The sequence below is a fragment of the Ptiloglossa arizonensis genome, chromosome 5 (assembly GCF_051014685.1).
Source record: "Ptiloglossa arizonensis isolate GNS036 chromosome 5, iyPtiAriz1_principal, whole genome shotgun sequence".
NCBI lineage: Eukaryota > Metazoa > Arthropoda > Insecta > Hymenoptera > Colletidae > Ptiloglossa > Ptiloglossa arizonensis.
Genome location: NC_135052.1, coordinates 25,781,683 through 25,801,289, shown reverse-complemented (window position 1 = coordinate 25,801,289; position 19,607 = coordinate 25,781,683). Strand labels below are relative to the sequence as shown.

The 19,607-nt window shown below is 35.8% G+C and overlaps 2 protein-coding genes and 3 long non-coding RNA genes across 11 annotated transcripts; 4 read left to right on the top strand and 1 right to left on the bottom strand.

Annotated features, from left to right (window-relative positions):
* The first annotated feature begins 737 nt into the window (after positions 1–737).
* LOC143147618 (uncharacterized) lies at positions 738–1,220 on the top strand. The gene is made up of 2 exons (XM_076313015.1): positions 738–828; positions 906–1,220. The coding sequence occupies exons 1-2, from the start codon at positions 738–740 to the stop codon at positions 1,028–1,030; spliced, it is 216 nt and encodes a 71-aa protein (XP_076169130.1). The 3' UTR covers positions 1,031–1,220.
* LOC143147614 (uncharacterized) lies at positions 1,144–16,185 on the bottom strand. 5 transcript variants are annotated; one of them, XM_076313008.1, is made up of 11 exons: positions 16,032–16,185; positions 10,911–11,196; positions 9,884–9,996; positions 8,481–8,716; positions 6,897–7,164; positions 5,727–6,110; positions 4,783–4,944; positions 4,200–4,389; positions 3,991–4,124; positions 2,875–3,037; positions 1,144–2,807 (listed from the first exon to the last, which is right to left on the bottom strand). In XM_076313008.1, exons 2-11 carry the CDS (start codon positions 11,188–11,190, stop codon positions 2,794–2,796), a joined length of 1,944 nt encoding a protein of 647 aa, XP_076169123.1. In that variant the 5' UTR covers positions 11,191–11,196; positions 16,032–16,185; the 3' UTR covers positions 1,144–2,793. The 5 variants fall into 5 exon arrangements, with proteins under 5 accessions (XP_076169123.1, XP_076169119.1, XP_076169121.1 ...); XM_076313004.1 differs by having other exon boundaries at positions 1,144–3,037; XM_076313006.1 differs by having other exon boundaries at positions 1,144–3,037; positions 9,884–9,984.
* Positions 3,846–7,921, top strand: LOC143147620 (uncharacterized). 3 transcript variants are annotated; one of them, XR_012992303.1, is made up of 3 exons: positions 3,846–3,920; positions 5,267–6,157; positions 6,247–7,921. It is a non-coding gene; the product is annotated as an uncharacterized LOC143147620 (long non-coding RNA). The 3 variants fall into 3 exon arrangements; XR_012992302.1 differs by having other exon boundaries at positions 3,852–5,420; positions 5,599–6,157; XR_012992301.1 differs by having other exon boundaries at positions 3,852–6,157.
* LOC143147622 (uncharacterized) lies at positions 10,215–11,964 on the top strand. The gene is made up of 3 exons (XR_012992305.1): positions 10,215–10,451; positions 10,532–10,597; positions 10,751–11,964. It is a non-coding gene; the product is annotated as an uncharacterized LOC143147622 (long non-coding RNA).
* On the top strand, positions 13,465–14,097 carry LOC143147621 (uncharacterized). The gene is made up of 2 exons (XR_012992304.1): positions 13,465–13,731; positions 13,881–14,097. It is a non-coding gene; the product is annotated as an uncharacterized LOC143147621 (long non-coding RNA).
* Positions 16,186–19,607: the final 3,422 nt, after the last annotated feature.

The following is a 19,607-nucleotide window of genomic DNA, read 5'->3' as shown; positions in this document are numbered from 1 at the left end:
ATTGTGGTTCATCTTGCGAATACAAGCGTGCCTAAGGCAATGTGATATGTTTACTACTTATAACAAGTGATAATGATTATTAACATAATAGGGAAAATATAAAATTTTGCAGATTTTAATTTGGGAACGTGATGCAATAGGATACAGAAAAATTTTGTTATTAAAAAGAATTTACTACTCGTTTAGAAATTGTGGGAATCGACTGTTGTTTACGGCCCTCTAGTGTTAAACCTGGGAAGCGTCATAACATTACTTGTACATCTAATATTAAAGGTTTAAAATATTCGTACCAATTTGTATTTAAAAATTGATTTCATTAATGTAATTTTGTTTATGATAATAACACACAGTGACATAAAAAAAATTACTTCATTATTGCTGAATGCATCTCTAAACGTAGGAATTGAATCATATCATTATGCAATATTGTTGTAAATTGTTATACGCAATAAATAAAATGAAAATAATGAAAGTAATTCTCAATCACGATTTGCAAGAATGTTTTAAATCTTTAATATCATAAATATTTCAATCACAAAAGAATAATATGCTTGACAATATGCTTGACAAACAAGCACAACAAGTTGTATATTTAAGGGGCTACTTTAGTTCGTACATGTCGCCGCTAGATGGTTTATATATTTGGCGGTTGAGATAACGCTAAAGATCAAATTTTAATTATACGATTAATTGAGATTATTTATTTTCCATAAAGGTATCACACGTTATACATAAATATGTCAGAATATGGCACCGATATAATTTTCCAAATGAATAAACTGAACATTGAATTAAAACAAAAATTAGAAATGGTTTTAAAATGGAGAGGTAAACTTATCAAAATTTATTCTATTTTATAATAGATAGAAAAAACAGAAATTGTTAATAGTACATTTATTTTTTAGTTGAATGTGCTGAATTACAGTTGGAATTCCTGAAATTATATACTCCTGAATGTCTCACAATTTTGAATGAATTGAAACAATTGGGGGATACAAACAATGAATCGAAAGAAAAATCATCGATCTAACGGTTATGACACCAAATTCCAAGTTGTTCTTTTTGCAATTGTTAATTTCTTTTATGAAAGTAAACAAAAATTGAAACTTTACGCGGAATTTCCAATAAATGAAACAAAATACATTTATGTTGAAATATATTTATATTATATTCGAATATAGGTCTGACACATACACTGTATCCACAGTTTCATAGCATAAGGACAGATAATAATAGATACACGCTTTCTTGTCCGAGAAAATGGAAATATGTGCTACAGTTACAATAGCCGCATTTCTTTCAAACTTCACCGAACATCTTGCTACTTGGTACATCATTCCATGATATAAAAAGAAAACTTAATTTCATTATCGCGTTAAACAATACAGCACCTTTAGAAAGGAAGTATTCGTATGTTACGGTAAATGGAACGAATTATTGTAAAAATCTAATTTTTTATTTCATGAGTACGAGGATATTGTTGGAAGTAATCTGTTACCAAAGAATTTTATCGTTCTAATTGTGTATTACCCCCGTCAGTATTCGACAATTATTAATACATTTATATACGTATTTCAATTTGGTCTGTTTGCGAGGACGCCCATCCGAACTTTAATTATCCTTAATTTGATATATAGTGTGTCCTAAAATAGATGACACAACCAGAAAGATAATCAGTTCGATGAATGTTATGTTACCAATGTTTATAATATTGGTATATAACAAATAAAAGTAATTTAGACTTTATAAAATGTAATTTATACTTATAAAAAATATACTAATACACGTTTAAGAAATATTATTTTTTACTGAATATAGTGCAAACCATTTATAATTAAAGGAAAATATTATTGAACCATTTGAGAGGTTAGGAATTCAAACTATATTATCAAGAATCCATGCGTTATAATGTTTTACACTTCTTTGGTAAACACAATAGAGACTTACAGACTAACTACATGCATTTTCAAAATTGATTTTCTTTAAATTTCTTTATTCTGCATTTTCGATTTATTTTTCGGACAGAATCACCAACTTCGAGGGTTCTATTATCTACTTCGGAACACTCTTCTGTATTTCATTAATAGGTAGAACAATAAAATTATTGCAATTTGGTTAGTGACTATTATTAATGTAGCATTTATTTTGCGTTCTTCACAAAAACAGAATTTGGAATTTTTTCGTTTATGAGAATTATAATAAAAATTTCAGTCAATTATTATTGTCTCTTATCATTCGTCGTTGCGTTAATTCGCAAAAAAAAAACCAAAGAAAACAATAATAAAAATGCTGCTTGAGTCGTCCAGACGAGCCGTATACCTCGCAAATGGAACAATTCTTTCACCTCTTATTTTAACATACAGTCATTCGCGATTTACAAGACAATGTTTGCACGAAATAGAATCATTCTGTTATACTCGACAGACTCGTAAGAACAGTTACATAATCCTCCATTTCGTCTTCACCAGCGTTTCAAGCCTTCTCAAATCATGTTTAAATATTCTACAATCCGTTTACTACTTCCGGTTATTCGATTTTAAAGGAAACACATGATTTCTCGTTTTAACCTCAACAAAAAATTGCTCAGCCCTGATCACACGCGAAGCGAATGAAACACCAAATGTTGACTATGGGAACTAAAGTTCGATTCAAGGTCACATTTGTTGAAGAGTCACGTGTTTCCCGACAGAGAATGCCCAATACGATGTGGACTGGTCACCTCACTGCTCTATCATACGTCTCTTCGTTGATATCGGTCCGATTATTGAGAGCTGACCATGTTATAGCCACCGTTCAATCATCGCTCGCTATTGGAATAGCGAAGATAATGATGTTAGTAACGGTAATGGTAACGTCTTAGGCAGAAGTCGTTACCATTAAGGCGACATTGCATGGCGATCGCAGCCGGAGGCTGTAGCTGGGACAGTATCATAGCCGTATTTACGCAAGCCTCTTGCCCCTCTTGTGACTCCTGTGCGTCACAGATTTTACTTGCTCTCAATCCATAATCTATTAGACACTGTAGATCATTTTGTACCTAGAATTTGTTTAAAGTTAGTAGACGAAGTCAATATAAGTTGAAAATAAGTTCCATTATTCATTTAAATATAAAGACATATATTGCAGTAATACCATCAGAGAATATTTCTCTTTTCAACTTAAAGATGAGTGGATAAAAGTGTTGCCACAGCAGGCTAATACAATTTTGATAACGCGAATATTTCCTCTGTGGTCAGAATTCTATTGGTCCATTGCGTTGATACCGCTGTGCTCGCCAACGGTATATTATGATAGATTCGACGTGCGTCGAAATACAAAAACACAAAAAAATGCTGGTAATAGTAAAACATTTACCATAAAAACACAAAATATTGGTAATAGTAAATTATCATATACGTAATATCTTTGGCGAATATCCTCTGCTAATATGTATGTATGTCGCAGCACGTGATTCTATTTACCCGCATTCACTTTTAAGTTGAACAGACAATAGTGTGTAACATTTTCATAATCAGAGCAGCCAGTTGATTGGTTGATTTTGAATTCACTATAGTAAGTCATCTTCCGAGTAAGGAAGACATTTCACAAAATAGGAGATATTCCCCTTTCATTATATCTCTATTTTTTTTCTCGGAATCTTATTTTTTCCAATGGATGAGTAAGAATCACTTTTTTTGACTATACATTACGTTAGGTACAACCATTGCTTGTAATATTATGTCATATCATACCACTTTTTTTTTATGTCCGTTCTCACGTGATATTGAATGTATAATTATTTGTGAAAACTATCGTACTATTATGACGTTCCGATCATAGATGTCGCATTAAAAGTTGTGACTTTGCAAAAAATGGCGCGAGATGGAGCGATAGAAGTAGCCAAGTGATATGGCGGGAACAGATGTGCAGTGACTTTGATTGTACAGTATTTTCTTCGCGAGTGTAATCTTTGGGATGCTTAAATATGTAATTGGAGTGAAAAATGCTTACACAGGCCTTGCAGATCTGAAATATAATGCAGGGAATGTAGAGCATCTGCGATTCATCCTCGGCCAAACTGTCTGCGGTTCTACATCGTTTCTCGATCACTTCCATCTCTGGGCAGGCTCTACTATCTTCGAAACCTTTGCGATGTGTCATAAAACATCAGTATTATGGTGTTTTCATGATTAACGGCGGCGATTAATTAAGATCTATACCTTCGCTGTCAATTAGGTTATTGCTGTTGCGCTTGTCGATGTGTTTGTCTGGATTATTGTTCTCCCGGAAGCTCGACGTTTGATTATTCTGAGCGTGAGCCGTGAAACTGCCTCTAAGTTCGTTCATCACTTTCCTCATTTTCTCGACCGAATACTGAGCGGCCATGAGCGCCATTACTTTGTTTTTCACCTGTTGTTTATTTAAGGACTTTAGTATTCCGGGTAGTTAGCTATTATGAATGCAGATGGATATTGTTTATCATAAACATTTTAACTGCTGTTCGAATATTGTACATATATCACCCAGGCTTAACCATCGCACTACCAAGGTATTTTTTGCACCATAATCTACAAAAGTATCTCGTATCTATTGTCAAAAAATAACTATATTTGGGGAAGAAAATATATACATTTGATCCTTTTTTTTAATATGTTTAAGCTCAACACATTTAACAATAATTATATTTTTCAGAAGATAAACCAAATAATTGATAGGATAAATACACAAAATGAGATATAATGAGCATAAAGTATCTTCCCCCATTGGTAGTACAAGGGTTCATGTGTGCAATTAAAATCACACCTTCTGCAAACCAGGATCGTCCTCCGTGGTTGGGTTTCTAAGAGCTTCCTCAATGACCAAGTCCTCAAGGTTCTTCAATGTAGAGTCCATCTTTTCCAACCTATCCTTTCTCTCTGCATTTTCATATTCTCGGTTGTTTGCCTTTAGGTTCTCACCCATGTTCTGAAAATGTTACCATTATGCATATTCTTGTCAATTGAATCTCAAGAAAGAAAAAAATTATGTTTAGATTTAGTGACATTTTTTACCTAAGGTCATTTATTATATATCTGCAGGTTTTCTGCAATTTTTAGATCTGCCATCTTTCTACTTATGTAAGGTGTTTCATTTATCATGCTAATCCAAAATATTTTTGCTATATCTGATGATATAAAAAAGTGGTTTAAGAAACATATATTTCATATGGATGAATTTGCTTTTTCATTCTATTATAAAATTATCAATGACTTCAAAACAAATAATGTTTCCTTGATATACTTTTCAGAATCATCAAAAGCAGTGAAAATATTAGGATCATTGCAATAAACAGGATACCTTGTACATTTTTCAAACCATCACTTCAAAGCAACATTATTGGGAAATCTACAGGTCCGAAATCGCGGGCTCTTCATTAACACTTGACATTCTCGTAACTTAAGGTACGTTTTCACGCAACAGTAAGAGTTATTGTACGTCAATGCAGCAAATTTAATATTTTTATGAATTGGGTCAAACAACATGTTGGATCAAATTTCATTTAAAATAGTAACTAATAATTAATAAATAACTATTGAACGATGGGAACGGACGATTTCACTTTCCTCTATGACTTTTTAGCCTGTAGGACAAAAAGATGGAGCTGTTGCAGTAATGTTTAAGTGGTGGCAAGCCTTTGGAGCCTACTGGTGAGAGAATCACCCTGTATACAAATTTTTTGGTTGCATTAGTAGTTATCTATTAATTACCTCGTAATATCGTTGCAACAGCCACTCGTCATCTTGGTTCTGGGTTCCCTGACCAGCCATGAAGGTCGCTTTCTTTCTCCTACGATCGATGCCGAAATATTGAGACCAGTCGACGCTCTTCTTTCTGACCTCGATGGATTTTGATTTGTCTAGTTTCGTAACGTTTTCCTTCTGTCCTTTAGGTGCTGGAGTCACTTTCGGCGCTTCTGAGGTGTTCTCGTGCTTATGCTGCTCACCATGATCGTGATCGTGATCATGGTCATGGTCATGGTCATGGTCATGGTCATGGTTATGGTCGTGTTTGTGGTCGTGATCGTGGCCTTCGGTGTGATTATGATTGTTGGTCGATTGTGTGCCGAACAATGCGCCCAGATCTTCCGCAACCTACGAACAAACATTTGTCATTATCACAAATTATGTATCTATTAAATGCAAGTAGCGCATATGAAATGTCTTTTTTTCAATCTTAAAGATATGCGATACAAGCTGACCGAAAAGTTAATCTTTAATTTATTTTTAGGTATTCGGAGGTAGGAGGTATTAGGTTTTAGGTTAAGGTATAGCAAGCAACTGGAAAAAAATGACTTTATTCGATAATTTAGCGATCAAAAGGCTCAAGAAACGTTATTTGGATGCTCGTTATCATAAACCATTGACTATCAATTATATATGGTTAATATTCGATCAATTAAAATTGAAACGAGGGCATTCTAAGCTGATGTTCAAGTACTATACGTTGCTGGAAAAATGACGAACGGAAGGAATGTAGATACGATTGGTTGTGTTGGATTAGCCACACCTGTATGCACATGTGGTCCTAGTAGCAACGTATCATTGACAAAAATGGTTCTTATCTATTACCAATCGTGTCGTCTGACAAAGAGGGGGGCTGAGACGTGTCGAGACAAAGCGATAGTGGGGACCATCGCAGAGTTAAAGATAGAGGTTAGGTGGAGTCAGCAATGTATCCCCCTTGTCTCTATACAATCTTGCTAATCATCTTTCCAGCAACGCATAGTAGTAGACAATGTTTTTTTTATGTTTGAGACTACAGCTGAGTAGTATCACGTAAAGGTTATTTCGATCATGTAAATTATTAAGCTTCGAAAAAGTTAGATAACCTTGAAAAACGACATTTCGTGTGGACACCTACGAGCCTCATGTGACTACCTTGGGGTCCGTAACTTGCTTCTTGGTCGATAACGGTTTTGCGCTCCTCTTAGCTACAGGATAGCGTTTAGCCATGTTTTGGTAGGTTCTGAGATCGCGACCAATTGGATACCTTCCATTCACGTTCCTTCGCTCAGCCAGTGAGAGGTACAACAGGTTTGGATCCTGATCACGGTCAACGTATTCGTTCTCATCGGGTTCTCTGCCCTGTCCTCGACCCAAAGACTCTTTGTTCAGTAACTCACCCCAAGACATTGGACCCGCATTTCTACCATAGAAGGGTACATTCGATTAGTATACTTTATTGTGTGTTTGTTGGTACACAGGATGTCTCGATTAACTGGATTTTATAAAGTAACGATAAAATGGTGTTGGGTGAGAGGCTTTAAAGGAGCCTCTGTTTCAAATGCAATAGAGTAAGCAAATGGATATATCAAGAGAAAGAACGAGAGAAGCAGTGTACTAAGTAAAATCGATCAATTACAAAAATGTTTACAATTTTTATCTTATCCTTTTAATAATAGGGTCGATAGATTGGCGAGGTTCTTTCGATCAATTTGAGTCCAAACACGGCATACATCGGAGAAATTTTACTATCGTTCTGTTATTTTCAAAATTTAGGTTATTTAAACTTTGTTACGAATAAAATTTGTCCGATTTACCTCGTGTTTGTACTCATTTTTATCGGGAGAACCTCACCAATCCATCGATACCATTATTATAAAGATGAAATGAAAATTTGAAAACTTTTTATTTTTTATCGCTTATTTTAGCTATGTTTGTTCTCTTTCCTTGTCGAGATCTTCGAGACTCGAGTTTGAGACAATTTCTGGAATAAAATAACTATCTGTTTCGGGATAATTTCAGCGCCAACCCACGATTTACATAAATTTAAGCAAACATTACTGTAATAGTGAAAATAGTAATACGTGTTTATTGTGTCATAGTTGTGTACAATACGAATCGAAGGAGTAAATAAAATATGTTACGTAAAAGAGATCAATGTACAGTCACGATGCAAAGGAGATGCATAGCGATATTTTTATTAACTCTGATGCGCCTCTCGGGTCTTTTTTGACCCATCGCGTCTTTGTAATCTACCGTTTCTTTGTAATTAGAGCTATTATAATACAACGGGGTGTTTCCGTGATTCCTGTAAGTCCCTTTCTTGTATTTTAAAATGAAAAATAAGAGTTCCGTACATGTAGGGCTTTTCTAACCTAAAGACTTTGAGTGTATAGTTCAACGGAAGAACGTTTGAAGGTTAACCTAATCCAGAATGAAGCTTCGGTGACAAATGTGACTTTTTAAATTAAACATTACTGTACTTTAAATTGTTTCGAACGATTTCTTCTTTTCGTCCAATTGTTATTACCCGATCGTTGTGATCTAATAACAAAACATCAAAACGATTTTGAAATGACAACAAATAATAAACCGTGTTCTTGTTCTATTTTATCTCTGTTACATCCCTCTACCATTGTCTCGTAGAACGAGGTGGTTTCGGTGTTACGTTGAGTACTTATATCGAGACACCTTGTGTACATCGTTTCGAGACAAGGAGGAAAGGATCAATTCACTGACTCGTAGAGTTTGTTGTTGCCTCGATCGCCTCTGTATCGATCATAAAGCATCTGACGGGCATCCGCGTATACTTCGTCGTCCGTGTCCGCTAGTCCATAGGGAGATCGATCTTGCAGCTCCTCTAGAAACAGTTTCGCCAGCTCTTTGTTGTCGATGATCTGTCGCTCGGAACCGCTACCCCTCTTGCGACTGGAACTCCTCTCGCGCTCTCGAAACAGCGATGTAACTGGTTCCTCCTGAAGGATCGTCAAACATTAGCCCTTTAGCCTGAATCAACGACAGAATCAACTTGGACGATGTAAAGTCATTTCCAGAAATGACAACGTTTGTTCTGGAGAGTTTCTACCGTATCTCATCACCCCGGATACTTGTAACGAGGTACGGCAATGTTCGCTTAAATCGAAGCAAGTCGGAGTTGAATCAACGACAGAATTAATTTGGACAATGTAAAGTCGTTTTCAGAAATGACAACGTTTGTTCTGGAGAGTTTCTACCGTACCTCATCACTCCGGATACTTGTAACGAGGTACGGTAGTGCAAGCTTAAATTGAAGCAAGTCGGAGGTTGATTAAAATAGTAACGATTTTATTCCAAGAATTGTCTCAAGATCATCGACAATGAAAGTAATTTAAAAAAATAAAAATTTTTCATTTTTTCATTTTATCTTTATAATAATGGTATCGATGGATCGGAAAGATTTTTCCAAGCAAAATGAGTACAAACACGACATACATCGGATGAAATTTATTCTTTTAAATTTAAGTGCCTCCGATTTTGAAAATAATAAAACGGTAATCAAATTTGTCCGATGTATGCCGTGTTTAGACTCATTTTAATCGGGAGAACCTCGCCGAACTGTTGATAGCATTATTATCAAGATAAAGTGAAAAACGAAGAAATTCAAATTTTTGTAATTGAACAAATTACGCTCGGCTGAAGACATCAAGTAATGGTGGTGTTAATTCTATTGAAATTTGTAAGGAACATTACTGTACGCGAAATATATTTCACTATTTCATGATCGTCAAACAACGATTGTTTGTTAACAAAATTTGTTGTTCGAATTCGCTATCGGATGTCATTCACGCTACTCTTTCTATTCATCCTCAAACAATTCTCTATCCGTGATTCGCGTATTGATAATTAACGACTCTGATATTTGAACATTAAACGAGACACTATCCGTGCTTCTAAAAATAACGATTCACGCGATAGGTTCGATTCCATCGTTACTTTCATTGAATACTACGGAACTCTGAGCATTTAAGTTATCGGCTAAGGCTGTTAGAGTGGAAAGGGTTTCTCTTGATAGGCCAATTGTTGGGAGGTCAACCAAGTCAATCCTCTCATTAACTTTGTATAGTGTTTTCTTTCATCGCACAACGGCGATGAAATCTTGTTACCTGTCGCAGCCCGTTTTTCAGATAATCTATCAGCGCCTTTTCCAGTAGCTTGTTGTTCAGGTCCTTTAAACCGTTCCCTACCGTTTCGAGTTGTCCAGCTTCTGAAAGAAACACTACTTTCGGTATTTTCGAACGACACATTCATTAAAAATTTTAAATAGTCTTAAGAATTAAGTTACACTATTGAACCAATAATGTCTTAAAACGTGGCTAGGCGAACTGCAGCCTGTCGCTTGGTAAATCTTTCTGCACAAATATTTTCGAAGATGTGCTTCAAAAAAATATGCAAAAAAGAAAAAGAAAATCCTGAGAACGATTTTTAAATTAATTTTGAAGGATATCGTTGCTTTGGTATCTATAAAGTGACGACGATGAGGCAGAGGACCCAAATTTCGAATTCCAATTAAGAGTAAACAAGTTCATTAGGTGTCAGACACGAGATGATGTCTTTCAGAAAACGTTTACCAACCCTTGCCCCAGAAGATGTAACATTGGCCTTTAAACCAGTACCTCGTTTGCTTCATTTACGTCCCTACGGAGGAAATATTATTACGCCCTCCACAAAAGAGTAACATTGAAATTATTAATAGCGAGTAGGAAGAAACCGACGTATAATAATAAAACAAAAATAATTTTTACAATTTATAGAATTTGAAGCATCCAATTCTACACGAAATGCCTCTCTGTGGATCCACTTTTAGCATTTGGATTAAGGTAAGGAGCTGGAAAGATGAACCCTGGAATGTTTAATCAGCCCTCATAAGGCCTACGACTGACTGAAATTATCCCTCTTATGTTCTCCATACGCCAGGACTCATCTTCTCATACGCGTTCTTTAACAATTGGGTATAAACGAATCATTTACAGTTTCAGGGAATTGAACGTATCGTTTTCGTCCTGGAGCTACAATTTCTGACGAAGAAAGATTATTTCTAAACTAAACTAAACATACGTAATAAAAATTGTTTTTACCAGACAGTCACTAGTGACTAGTCTAGGGATTAAGCAGTCTCAGAGGAAGATTTACCATTTGGTAAGAATTCGATCTCCTCGTCTTCCATATCGATTTCCCTGTCACCCTGGCGGTCCCTGTTGAACTTTCTATCAGCCTCACCACCGTGATACTTGAAGGATCGAAGATCATTGTAATCTTCCTGCGAATTGGTGTCCAAGGAACGTTGTTTCCTAGTGATGGCGTCCAGAGCACCTTGCAACGACTCCTCCATGTCTTGGGGGGACACGGGGGATGCCGTCGCCATGGCTGCCCCCGCGATTAAGAAGATCAAGAGCCATTCTTGATGCAGCATTTTCACCTTCGACAAACGACGAACTATGTTAGTCTTCTCTATTATTTTATTATTGATCGTCTAATAAATACATTCTTTTGCTTGTTTCTCGATACAAGCAAAGATAGACCGTGGGTCAAAATTTGTGGTACAAATGCATTTGGAGTGATTCTACGGCTCGAAACAAAACGAAAATATAGAATGACAAAATTGCATCGGAGGCTTCGTTTCCGAGAAAAATGCATTTGAAAATTAATCTAGTACGAGTAATGCAACGAGTCATCGAATTATATCGAGTTTATATTCTCATTTAAATTTTTATTCATTTGCTGGAAGCTGCTTAAATTTATTTTAACTCACTTTGTATACGTAACGAAAGTATTCTGTACATAAGTTTTTCGTTACGTTCAAAATTGTCTTTCTTGGATGCTGGTCGATTAAAGAAATTTACGTTATTCGAATGTTCAATTATGACGGAAAATACGCAGAGAACGATTATTGGATTTTTAACGCTTTGAGAGCGAACGGAGGATAGAAATCGTACGAAAAAGGATTGTAACGAGTTTCCTTGGCGAAACACCCTGCGTCTTTGTCGAAGGGTGGAATTTGTGTTAGTAGTTCTGTGTAATCTCCTTTAAGTCGGGTATCGATTCCGCTAAAAGGGCAGCGAAGTCCCTCGCTCCAATGAAGACGTAGTAGTGAAATCTGACGTGATGCAACACACGGATCTGGATCGCGTTCCATCGGACTTTGGTCGAATGATCGTCCCTTGATCGATCAACAGATATGCGTTTACCTGTCTTCAATCACACCTGTCGCTTTTTTTCAGAGAGATTTTCAACAAATAATCTTCCAATAACGAGAACCTGTTTTTCAACAAATAGTACACCGATATGTATATCTCGACTTTTTGTAAATAGCTAATTATCTGTGTTCGAGATAAATTATTATATCGAACACAAATAATAAAAATGTACGTATCAGATATCGATTAGAAGGGTAATGCGCAAAAGGTCTGAATCTGACTTTAAAGATATTGGATAAATAATTAAAACGGAACGAGAGAAGTAGACGGATCTGAGAAGAGTAATACCTAACCTCAAAGATATTCTTCGAGTAATTGAAATAAAATAATCCGAATGAAATAGACAAATCTAGAGATAGTTGTATCAAAGTATAGGTGGTACTTTTAAAATCAGAGTAAATTAAAAGAGCGCGAATGTTTCAAGTAAGGAAGTTGAAAGACTCCCTCTTGTTTCTGAACAGAAAAACAAAGTTTAGTATTTAAGAAAATAATGATAGCATAGAATCTTACAGTGGGAAGAAATTTATTAATTGAAAGTAGATGATTCGTCCAGTAAAAACGAATAAAAAATGTGAAATAACATTTTTTTACACGAGGGTTCGTTTACGAGAAAATCGACTTTAAAAATCTTGTTGGAGTGCGTTTGTAATCGTATACGATAAGGTTACACGTCTGTTCATTACGCATTGTTTCTACTCTGTCTACAATTTGTAAAAGGTTAGAAAACTGTCGAAAGTGATATTCGCCAATCTTGTATCCTGACATGATTCTACAGCGACCGTTCGTAAATCGATAAACGTTCGTTCATGACGTAGAATCAGTTTCACCGCGTCGCTTTTGAAATCCTCTTAAAGTTTAATCTTTCACGGTCTTTGTAATGTGGCAATCGTTCAAGCTAAGTACACCGCCCGAAATAATTGCAGGATCATCTGTTCGATCGACATTATCGTTTAGTCGGGTATCCAAGTGCTTCAAGTACGAAACTATTGGAATTGTATTTGTTGGATTTTGTTACATCACGCGCATTAGAAGGGAATTGCGAGTCGTACTAGGTTAGGTGTTATGATTGGCTTTCGTAAAGTTTGCGAGTATAGAAAACTTACTCGTCAGTGTTACCACCTTGGATTTATGAAAATCTTACCAGCTTATAAGATCGTAGATTTCTCTTGATAATTCGTAAATTTACAATGCTGCATAATTGGATTTAAAAATTAAATTAATGAGAATTTGTAGTTTTACAATTTCATATATATTACAACTGTAAATAGTAACTTTTAACCTTGTAATTTATACTTAGAAAAAAATCCATATATTTACGTAGATATGCATAGATCTATAGATTTGTTTCTCAAGTATAAATCGCAAGAGTAGGTCTACGTAAATTTACGAACGTTTTTTCCAAATAAAAATTATAAGTTGAAAGCTACTATTCACAGTTGTACATATGAAATTATAGAAATTATTATTAATTTAATTTTGGAATCCTATAACGGAGCACTGCAATCATCGATTCCCGGAAGAAACGCGCGGCGACAGATGTCGCTATAAGACCGAAAATCTGTAGTTTTTTGCTCGAGATCCGCAAATTCGTAAACGAAATAAAAAAATTGTAGATCTACCGATAAATTCATACAGTTGGCAACACTGCTCGTCATCGTCCACGCTCAATTACTCGTGCTACCGCATACCTCTTAACCCATGAGTGATCTTTCATTCTCCCTTGCAATACATCTCGCCACGAACGTAAACAAACAGCAGTGAGTATTTTGGCGCTGTACTTGACATTGAATATCTTAAAAATCACGAGTTTTATCACAGACCTTCTGTAAAATATTTTATTTTGTAATTTAGAAACGGGCTGTTTTATAACCACCTATACACGCTTTTTGTATTAATTATTTTTTAGGTATTCGTGGTGCGTGATACGTTCCGTTTTAAAATGTTCCGAACAACGAGTGTAGAGGAAAATATTTCAATGTAAATATTTATGTCCTCTCTCATAAAAAAACTCCAAGAAAAAAATGTATCTCTGCGAAACGACATGCTCGCGAAATTCTATATTCCTTATACATTCGGAACTCGAACCCTAAGCCACAAATATATTGACTGATTAGAAAGAGCGATAGGTATCGAACTTTTTTATCCCCCGTTGAAATTTGAAGGTTATACTTCTTATGAACAATCGAAATTTTTTTTTAAAGGAAATAAGTTAAGAAATAAATATAAAATTTTGTACAAATGTTTATATACAATTCTAGTAGTTGTATCAATTGTTCTATGTCCATATTTGTAATTTTGCAACAGACGAAGCTGCGCAAGACGTTCCAGAAAATACTATCTCGTCGCGTTAACACGATTCCATCGATCGTAGCTGTCAGAAATACATACATATATATAGGAAAAGAAATGGTTGAACCATAAAAGTTGCCCCGTTATGACTTTTAACATAAAAGAAATCTTTCTTCACAAAAGAAAGAATATAAATTTATGGTCAGAATGTTTACAAATAAATAAATTGCGCTAGTGAAAGTTACGTATATGATTAACCAATTTCAGAAGTTTCACTTTTCATTCATTAAATTCGGTTCGTTATTTTTGTAATGTAATTAATTATAATAATCAACATCTTCACGGTTTCAGTAATAAAACACGTTCAATTATAGTTTACTTTCTACATTTTCCGCAATTTGTTTGTCCATCACTCTGACAGATGGAGTTTCGTTTAACGAAGCAACATACATATACATAGAGTGTTCATGCGATGTTATTTCCATAACCACGTAGTTAATTGTACGAGAAGGGGGGAGAGGTAAAATATTTTTAAGACAACTGCAGAAGGGACAAAAGGGGCTTCCAAATATTTTTTAAACGAGAAATGGTGTTAATTCTTTATTTTCGAAATAGCTTTTGTCGAATTGAAAAACATTTACTGGAATCATCTTTTTTTTTACTGTCCATGGTTACAGAGTTGTAGCGAAAAATAAAAAAAAAGTAATGACAGTTGCCTCTACAACCAAAGAAAATGCGAAAACAAAATCACACTCTGTGCCTTGATTACTGTGTCTCGATCTTGTGAATCGATTACTCCTTTCATATTATCAATTTACCAGAATAACACCGTTTGTTTTCCCTCTCTGTTTGTTTCCCCAAAGTTTTTTTCTTGCTACGACTACGTAACAATACGCAATAAAAAAAAAAAATAGTAAATATTATTCAGTTCGACGAACTACGCAACTGAAAATTAATACCGCCTTTCGTTTAAAAGAATATCCTCTTTCTTTCTCCCTCCCAGCATCTCAAAAAAAATTATCGCACACGATCAGCCCCCTCTGTACCATTCAACCGCAACGAAAACAAAGTCGATATCTGCGTTGGATTTCGAGAAAACGGCTCCTAACACTTTATTTCGGCGCACCCTGTATCCCTATACGTTGTCTTTCGTTCGCTAAAAGTGTTCCCCGTTAGCGTGCCATGTAACTATCGTATTTCTATTCTACCATATCTTCTAGGTATTTTTCAAAACGGGACGTTAACGATCCTTCTTGTCGTGAATCGACAAAGCTCTCTCCCGGATTAAAATCGCCACGTATTCGAAAAACCATGAATACACGCGTCGGTATTGTCGTTGCGTCGGGGTCGCCAACAATCCCGGGTCCAACGGGCTCCCAGTTGATCGATAACCGGTTTTGTCCGGTGTTTGTAACGCGTCGCGCCTGTTTCGTGGATTCGCGTTATATCGTCTATCGTCGGATCGTTCACCTTCAACTTGTCCACGGTCGCGGTACCCTGATCGGGAATCGCTAACAGATGGCGAAGAATCCCGAACTGTCTCGAGATACGTTCCCCCTAATCTCTTCGTTCGGGGCGTGCGATTACGTATGTTTGTTAGCTGGCCGGAAAAAGAGAAAGATTTTGCACGAGTTTACCGACGTCAAAACGGAACGCGACGATCTCGCGACGACGAATGAAGCAGAATGGGAGAGGGGATGAATAGAAAGTACCGACGTAAATACTCGCGAGACAGAGGAGTGGGGAGAGGTTCGCGTGATTGACTTACTTGGCTTTAATCGCACATTCGCGCGACAACACTGTACGACACGATCGGTTCAGCGCGTTGTGCGTTATTTGTCCCTCGTGCGTTGCAGGCTCTCCGCGATGACTCCTCAGTACATGGAATTCCGGTCTGTCTTCCATGACTACCGATGACGCGGGCTTTTATATAGCGGCCAGATGGATCGATAGAAACGCGCATGGAACTGACGCCCGTAGCGAACGGCAGCAACAAGTAAAGGCGCGGGGTGTGCCTATGAAAACACACCGACCGGAAAATTATGGACGCGCGGGGTTACGGTTTCCGCGGCGGAAGGGACGATTATTAAACACGACCCCACCGCGGGACGAGCGATGGTTTTTTTTCTTCTGTTGAGAACCGAACGTTCGACAATTTTCGGCGATCGTGACGCACCGAGAGACGCACACTGATCGGAACTGGGAGGGTGTACGAGGGCTGGGAATATTTATTTTATTTAATTTGTTTCGTACACCGCGTATACCTAACCGTTTAATGTACGAAGAAAAATACAATAATTGAAGAAGTAGCGATACAATAACGGTATAAAATTATGAAGAATAGACGTAGGAGGGTTGTCGTATGAAATTATTAAGAGTTGAAAGAGTATCTAATTATGTGACGTACTTATCGACATTAGTGGATACACTATTGCATTATTTTCACCGTAAAGCATGGAATGGCATTCTTGCAATAAAAGTATATGTCTAATAGATGTGGAGGATAATTAAAAAAAAATAATTCTGTATTAAAACGTTTGTGCATTAGCGTATATATATACGTGCAATTTTTGTGACTATTTTCGCCAGAGCATATATATATATATGTGTGTGTGTATATGTATTCACATTGAGGGTGAATAATGTTGGCTTAGAACAATGTAACACGGTTAAATGGCGTTTGTTGAATTTTCTATTCTACATTCAGGGAATTCCCCTAATTAATAAGAAGAGATTGTTTTCTGTTTGCAAATACTTCAATGACTTTTATGTCTATACGACATTTTAGCGCGCCCTATGGCTTTCCAATGGGGATATACGTACGAATTTCTTTAATTATTTTCATCCTTTGAAAATCATCGAAATTCCAAGTTCGGAATACTCCGCGAAATATTTCTACTTAGATTCAATGAAAAAATATTTTGCGACGACGACATATTTGTCAATATGCAAATAGATCGATCCATTCCGAACGAACCAGTCCCACTTTCGTTCCTCGTATTCTCTCGCATTCTTTGCGTATCGAAGGTGTATTTCAAGGTCACCTAAGTTTTTGTTTTTGTTTTTTGTTTTTTTGAGAAAGAGACAGACAGAGATATATATATGTAATTTTTTTTATCACAAATATTACGGAGATCTGGAGTGACATCGGGGATTTAAGGAATTGAAAATGTTCGCGTATTTTAGCAATGATTTTCGAAATGTTGATTCCTAAACCGTTCGTCGAGGCGACGAATAAATGAAAATCGAACTTCAGCAACGGTGTCACCTGTTAATAGAATTATGTGCATTCATAATACGCTGTATTGTATCATCTCACGCCACGTTTGCATAAATGTACACACATACGTCATTTACTGTATTTCGCGGATGGAAGGAATCCAGTGGATCTGGAGAACGTGCTGTACAACGAACGGAGAAACATTGCACCTGGAGGATTTCGTGCTGCGTTACGAGGCTGGTCAGGTAATTACCTATGCGACAGATCTTCTAATTACACGTCTTCGAGTGATTCTGGTGGCTCTTCTATCGAGAAATCTTTGCACGTTTGTTCGTTCATTGAAATCGAAATTTGATATTGAATAACTGTGTGAAAAAACATTCATTTTACATAAAATTTATATAAATCCACTCTTATTAGCACTAAGAAACTGGCGTTTTAAATATGCTGCACTTGTTCTACAATGAGAGGATTTAAAGAGAATCTGAATTAATTAGTTGTGTTTCTTCAGCTATAAGCTGAAATTGAAACTACTAAAAAATATACCAAGTATCTGTCATCAACATTGAACGTGAAAATTTAAGAATACATATAAAAAGTACTATTGATTATAATTACTATATATGTATTATTATTCCCATACTTATATCAGGATATTTACTTTCAGTTATTTTCAAAGTCTTTGCCCACATTGTTCGTGAACAATTATTAAAATAAACAACTAATGGTACTCGTAAATTAATTTGTCCTTCACCATTTAACTTCGAAGATACGTATGTGGTCTGATACAAATAGTAATACGTACATCGTCGATAGTGCTGGTGTTGATGGATATTAAATGAAACTATCGTTCGTTTTGGTTGTAATTTAATAAATTACACTTTTGAAATACATACGTCGATGTCTTCAGAAGTAGCCTGACAAACGCAGTAAAGTGTTTATAAGTGAATGGAGGAAGTGGAAAAAATGAAAGATAAATCAATTTATCCTATTAGGTTACCTTTTGTTTCTTACTCGTGATTCGGCGTAACAACTGACGTGCAGTGGTCGGCGTAACAACTGACGTGCAGTGGTCGGAGAATGCCGAGTCAGTTGCATACCGCTCGAGAGTGTCTAGAGTGTCTAGAGTGTTTACTAAGTTGCTTCTGTTGGCTAGAGCGAGACTTTCGTCGAGGGATTCGGTTCTTCTGACAAAGTGTAGAAGTTGAGACTATTTGTAAACGGAAACGTTCTTTCTGAGGACGATGTTTTTAGAAAAATCGACCTCTCTCCCTCGAGGGAGTACAAAACACAAAAAGATACCAGCTATGACACAGGCGTAAACAGTTAAATGTAAATTCACGTTTGAAGAACTCACGACAATAAATTTCTCGCGTGTAACTTTGAACATGTTTTGTTTGAAACTCGTTCTCTGGATATTGTCCCCACGATGACTCTGTCAATTTTCAATATTTTTACACCACGAAATTTGGTGTACATACATATAGCCGGTAAGTTTATCTTTCGCTTATCGAGTCATTTTTCTGATTTTTTAATTTTTTACATTTTCATTTATTAATAGAGGAGCTAGAACGTCTCTTTTTTATTTCGAAGCATCGTAATTTTCTTGCGGTTTTTGAATCTAAAAATTGATCTTCGACAGATCGCAACCAACACGATAGAATTGAATAAAATTCCATTTATTTTCAAATCGGACCATTGGGAAACCTCAAATCGTATAAAAAATGGAGCTATGGTCGAAATTATACGCATGTGTGGAAATTAATTCGTCGGCCGTATTTGTTTACATACGATTACAAAATTTTTAAAAAATAATCTACAATGTATCCCTCTTTTGATAAAACAAAAATTAAATTAATTCACGGAATAATTTTTCTTAGATATTTTCTCGAAGCAATACCTTCTTCCATTGGTATATACCCCTTTAACACTAAATTTACCAACCGATCAAAATGATTGGTTTCAACTGTTTTTACAAAGAAATTTACTTTAAATTCCATAGTATATTTTCAAAAGATGTTATGACTTTTTCTACTTTATATATATATATATATATATAATATATATATACAATCAATTTCATAAGTTCCTCTTTTTTTTTAATCATTAATTTTCCTGAGACAC

Excerpts from the sequence above, each read along its gene's own strand:
- LOC143147618 (XM_076313015.1), top strand. The coding sequence starts at position 738 with ATGTCAGAATATGGCACCGATATAATTTTCCAAATGAATAAACTGAAC. Across the intron at positions 829-905 it reads AATGGTTTTAAAATGGAGAG|TTGAATGTGCTGAATTACAG; the intron begins GTAAACTTATCA and ends TTTATTTTTTAG.
- LOC143147614 (XM_076313004.1), bottom strand. The coding sequence starts at position 11,190 with ATGCTGCATCAAGAATGGCTCTTGATCTTCTTAATCGCGGGGGCAGCC. Across the intron at positions 4,390-4,782 it reads ACGATCCTGGTTTGCAGAAG|GTGAAAAACAAAGTAATGGC; the intron begins GTGTGATTTTAA and ends AATAAACAACAG. Across the intron at positions 3,038-3,990 it reads TTCAGATCTGCAAGGCCTGT|GTACAAAATGATCTACAGTG; the intron begins GTAAGCATTTTT and ends AACAAATTCTAG.